The 5,784-nt window shown below is 46.9% G+C and overlaps 1 protein-coding gene across 1 annotated transcript in view; it reads right to left on the bottom strand.

Annotated features, from left to right (window-relative positions):
* Nucleotides 1–4,488, bottom strand: part of LOC139024552 (uncharacterized) — a 10,318-nt gene extending 5,830 nt beyond the window's left edge. Inside the window, exon 1 of the mRNA XM_070439428.1 lies at nt 4,164–4,488. Coding sequence (XP_070295529.1) covers nt 4,164–4,488 — 325 coding nt within the window. The remainder of the gene's footprint in view (nt 1–4,163) is intronic.
* Nucleotides 4,489–5,784: the final 1,296 nt, after the last annotated feature.

Raw genomic sequence — 5,784 nt, 5'->3', positions numbered from 1 at the left:
AGGAACCAACTTGTGAATCTACAAATTTTTTCTGGAGGTCGATTCATTATTTCCAATGAGTCAATCAACAGTGCACTGATATGAAGTAGCGGCCTTGACAATACCTCCAAATGACTGAAATACATGGTTAATAGCCTATCACGAAGCTTCTAAAGCCTATGACATGTTTCTGGAAATTTTCCACAAGCGTAAAGGACACTAGTCACTAGTAGGCATTTTTACTAGGATTAAATGTCAGGAATTGTGAAAAACTGAGTTTAAATGTATTTGGCTAAGGTGTATGTAAACTTCCGACTTCAACTGTATTTCATTCTGATTGCAATGTTGGTCTAATATGGCTACCTCTTGCCCGAATAAGCTACAATAGCCAACTGAAGGTCATTATGTCATTATGCATGCATTACGACCTCATGTGAACAACAGTCTTTGAGGCCTCTGAGGTTATACCCTCCTCATCACCCGACGCCTCTGGCTAAGCAGCTGTAGTCTGTACCTGTAGGGTAATTGTAATGGGGTGGCAGGTAGCCTCGCTACACACATCTGTCTATGTGGCCATGAGCAAGGCACTTGGCCCTAATTGCTCTTGATATGAGTGTCAGCTAAATGACTAAAATGTACATTGAACTTGTACATCATGCATTGTATTACACACCCTTTAAAGCCTAGAGGCCAATATGGTAAGACCGTATTATTCATCATAGAGATTTTGGAAGGGGATATAACTGTATTTAAATCATCACCATTCTGTCTGCCTGTCTGTCTGTGTAATAGCTGTAGGCTAATGAAAGTTCAACATCATGCATTGTCTATTAGCCTTCACACCCTCACTAAATCACCACTGTGTCTCTCTCTCTCTGTCTGTATGTCTGTCTGTTGTCTGCCTCTGTAAAAACGGAGAGGAACCGCCCTACACCGCCACTGTAATGTGATTCTCGCTGTACCTGCTGCGCCTACCGACCGCTCTCTCGTTTCTCCACATGCGCACAGCGGCACTACTCTCATTCTCACTGCAGACTTTCCGTTCAGTTGCAGCCAACTGTTCACCACTGTCGCACAGGCGCCGCCAAACAAAGATTTTTTAGGATCAAAATAGGCTGTCAAGCCGCTAAACGCCCAACAATTCGCTACATTGTAGCAAGCAGGCAGCGAGATAAGAAGATACATCGATTTATCGTTACAGTGTAACGTTATTTTATCACTCGCTTCAGAACCAGTCTCGATACAACGCCGGAACAACAAATCTCAAACATGAAGAAATGTTCGGCGTGGTCGCTCTTTCTAGTGGTTTCGCTGCTAACTGTGAAAGGTAAGCGTTTTGCCCAACCCCTCTCTCAATTCAATTCAAAAGCCTCTCTGTCTCTTTCTTCTTTGTTGCTGTTCACGCCATTGCCGAGTTCATCCGTTTTTTGTTTCCTCGTTCTATTGTGTGTGTTTTAGCGGTATTCCTTTATTCTACACCGAATAACGGTACACTTGCGGCATCAAGCCGCTGCATCAATTTCAATGGATCCTTATTACGTCTACATAATAACACGTCGCGGTAATACATATGTTTTAGCTTAACTACCTAACCCAGTCATACCAATAAGTAGCCTAGCCTACATGTGTCACGTTTGAACCTAGTCATATTGACCAGCTAGTCTGGCTGCGAACTGATGTACCACATGTTCGATTCCACAATTTAAATGGATCTCTTTCTATCACACATTTGGCCTACTGATGTGAATTCTAATGATACCAGACGAAACTTTATATATAGAAGGGTGGGACAAAAAAACGTTCTCTGAGATGCTAATGTCTATGCAGTCTAGTCACATATCAGTGCAGGTATATTATTTGTATATTTTAGCAGACGAGCGATTTTACAGTAGTGAGTGCATACATTTTCATACTTTCGTTCATAGTAGTCCCCCATGGGAATCGGATCCACAACCCTGGCGTCGCAAGTGCGCTACCAACTGAGCCACACAGGACCAGACTATTAGGACATCATGGTAGCAGACATGCATCCTATAGCAGAGACAGATATTATAATAATGATTGATATAGGCTAGGTGTTATTTTGGGATTATATAAATGTATTTAAGCTGGTAAAGTAATCTTTGTTTATCACAAATGATAAACATGAATTAAAGAAAGAGATATGCAAAATAAGCTAGACTACTGATGCTAATTATCTCAGAATAATTTACAGCCTATGGTTTTAATTAGTTGTGGATCACTTAGACTATACGCATAAGAGAGTATGGTTGTGACTGACTGAATGGTGAGATTATGAGGTCTGGTTCAGTGAGTCGAGAGTCTTTATTTATTTCTCTTCAAAGGATCACTCTTTCGTTCTCTCTATCATGGCAGGCGCAGGTTCAAACCTCCAGGGTGCCCGTTTCCTCCCTTCACACCCACACACACACACACACACACACACACACACACACACACACTGAGCGTGTCATTGTTAGACAATGAAGACATGTCGAGTCCCTATTCTGTTGTTCTGTTTTGTTCACATTATTACTGCTTCAATGACCTGAAAGCATGTTTAAAGTTCAGTCTGTCGGCCCTGACACCCCTCATAGATTAGTGCATATTTGGCAAATTTTAGCTGGAGGCGTTTGGATTTTGAGATGAGGGGATGGAGGAAAGGAGGGAGAGAGGGAGGATGAAAAGGAGGGGAGAGAGGGATGAACGGGGGGGAGAGGGAGGGGAAGAATAGGGATGGAAAAGGAGGGGGGATTGAAGGAGGGGAGAGAGGAGAAAAGGAGGGAGAGAGGGATGAAGGAGGGAGAGAGGAGAAAGAGAGGGATGAAAGGAGGGGAGGAAGGAGGAAAAAGGAAGGGGTGAGGAGAAAGGATGGGAGGGAGGATAAAAGGAGGGGGGGAGAGGAGGAAAGAAGGGGAAGATAGGATGGGAAATGAGGGGTAAGGGAGGAAAAAGGAAGGGGTGAGGGATGGAGGAGGGGGGGGGGGGTGGATTGGAAACGGAGGAAGGGAGAGGAGGGGGAAATGAAGGGGAGGAAATGAGGGGTGTGGAAAGAAAAGGAAGGGAGAAGGATGGAAAAGGGGGAGAGAGTGATGAAAGGAGGGGGAGAGGGAGGGGAAGATAGGGATGGAAAAGAGGGGGGATGAAGAGGGGAGAGAGGAGAAAAGGAGGGGGAGAGAGGATGAAGGAGGAGAGAGGAGGAAGAGAGGGATGAAAAGGAGGGGAGAAAAGGAGGAAAAAGGAAGGGGTGAGGGAGGGATGAAAATGAAGGGAGGAAATGAGGGGTTGGGAAGAAAAGGAAGGAGAAAGGTTGGGAAAGGGGGAGAGAGTGATGGGAAGAGAGGGAGGAAAAGGGGGAGGAGGAAAATTTGTAGAGAAAAGGACGGAGGAAAAGGAGGGGGAGAAAGCAGGGGGAGAGGGGTGAAAAAGGGGGAGAGGGATGAAAAGAGGGGGATGGGGAGGAAAATGAGGGGGAGAGGTCGATGAACGTAGGGGGAGGGAGGAATAGGAAGGAGAGGGAAGGAGGGGTGAGAGGGTGAAAGGAGGGGGAGAGATGGGGAGAAAGGGAAAGGAAGGGGAGGGAGGGCAGGAAAGGGGGGTGTAGAGAGAGGAAATAAGGGGGGGGAAAGAGGGATAAAAAGGAGAAGGGGGTAGAGGGCAGAAAGAGGGGGGGTAAGGAGGGTAGAGGGCAAAAAGGAGGGAGAGAGGGATGGTAAAGGAAGGGGGGTGAGGAGGGAAGAAGAGGGGTGAAGCCTCAGCTGCAGTCTTTTCTTGGGAAAGGGGATGAGGGGTGTGTGTGTGCAGTGTGCAAGCTTTTGGTTATATTACACCCTGCACACCCTTAATGAAGTGTAATGAGATCAGTCCCCAGTCATGAACAGAGGAATCGATTTATTATTCAACTTTGATACACAGCAGCTGAGGATCCATGCAGGAACCGTCTATGCAGTCTCTATAGAGATGACTGTTCATATTGGGAATTCAATATTGACATGATGAATTATATCTAGCTAATTTACTCCTTTGGTGTAGAAAGTAATGAGTTAAAAGTAAGATCTATACATGTGGAAAAGGAAAACCTCACTCACTGGTGATCGGAAGTCACATGGTTGATTCTGGGGCCATCATGTGACAGAGAGACAAAGGGCTGTTTCCCCTATATTCTATATAGCGAAGATACCAACGTGGGTGCATGGGGCAGGCTGGGTGCATGGGGGCAGGCTGGGCATGGCATGGGTGGGGGCTGTGCATGGGGACAGGCTGGGTGCATGGGGACAGGCTGGGTGCATGGGGGCAGGCTGGTGCATGGGGCGGCTGGGTGCATGGGGGCAAGGCTGGGTGCATGGGGACAGGCGGGTGCATGGGGACAGGCTGGGTTGCATGGGGAAACAGGCTGGGTGCATGGGGGCAGGCTGGGTGCATGGGGGCAGGCTGGGTGCATGGGGACAGGCTGGGTGCATGGGGACAGGCTGGGTGCATGGGGGCAGGCTGGGGGCAGGCTGGGTGCATGGGGACAGGCTGGGTGCATGGGGACAGGCTGCGCCAGAGAGAGTGTGTGTGTGTTAGAAGGAGCTGTAACTAGGGCTGTGGTGGTCATGACATTTCATCAGCTGGTGATTGTCAAGCAAATAACTGTCAGTCTCATGTTATTTGACCGTTAATTAACATGAACACATTTACCATCTCCTGGCTTCCACACACAGCCTACAAGCCACTGATGCAGACATAAATCCATGTAATATAGCCTACACCATCCCAATAAACCCATAATTTATTTTAGACAGGTCTAAAGAAGAATGATAGGAAGAAAATGTAGTCTATGTAATACCGCCGGTGTGGCGGTATTACGGTCACCACAACAGACTTATCAGTGCCTTTTGCCGATGTTAACTGTTCAGTGTGTGTGTGTGTGTGTGTGTGCTGGGATAGCTCCTTTCTCAGACAGGCGTAGGATGCTGCTCTCTGACCCGTGGCGCTAACATAGACACAGGATGCTGCTCTCTGACCCGTGGCGCTAACAGTAGACACATGATGCTGCTCTCTGACCCGTGGCGCTAACATTAGACACAGGATGCTGCTCTCTGACCCGTGGCGCTAACAGTAGACACAGGATGCTGCTCTCTGACTCGTGGCGCTAACATTAGACACAGGATGCTGCTCTCTGACTCGTGGCGCTAACAGTAGACACAGGATGCTGCTCTCTGACTCGTGGCGCTAACATTAGACACAGGATGCTGCCTTAGACTGAGGTGAATTTCACTCCTGAAATGGTAGTCATTGTTCTGACTATTTAGATGGGGGTCTGATACATGTCATTGTTCTGACTATTTAGATGGGGGGTCCTGATACACGTCATTGTTCTGACTATTTAGATGGGGGGGACCTCCATCTAAATAGTCAGAACAATGACATGTATCAGGACCCCCATCTAAATAGTCAGAACAATGACATGTATCAGACCCCCATCTAAATAGTCAGAACAATGACACGTATCAGGACCCCCCATCTAAATAGTCAGAACAATGACACATATCAGGACCCCATCTAAATAGTCAGAAACAATGAACATGTTACAGACCCCCATCTAAATAGTCAGAACAATGACATGTATCAGGACCCCATCTAAATAGTCAGAACAATGACATGTATCAGGACCCCCATCTAAATAGTCAGAACAATGACATATCAGACCCCCATCTAAATAGTCAGAACAATGACAGTATCAGACCCCCATCTAAATAGTCAGAACAATGACATGTACCAAGACCCCATCTAAATAGTCAGAACAATGACATGGACCTGGCG

This window comes from Salvelinus sp. IW2-2015, unplaced genomic scaffold (assembly GCF_002910315.2).
Source record: "Salvelinus sp. IW2-2015 unplaced genomic scaffold, ASM291031v2 Un_scaffold1634, whole genome shotgun sequence".
In the NCBI taxonomy this organism is placed as follows: Eukaryota; Metazoa; Chordata; class Actinopteri; order Salmoniformes; family Salmonidae; genus Salvelinus; species Salvelinus sp. IW2-2015.
This window is presented reverse-complemented; position numbering and strand designations above follow the sequence as displayed.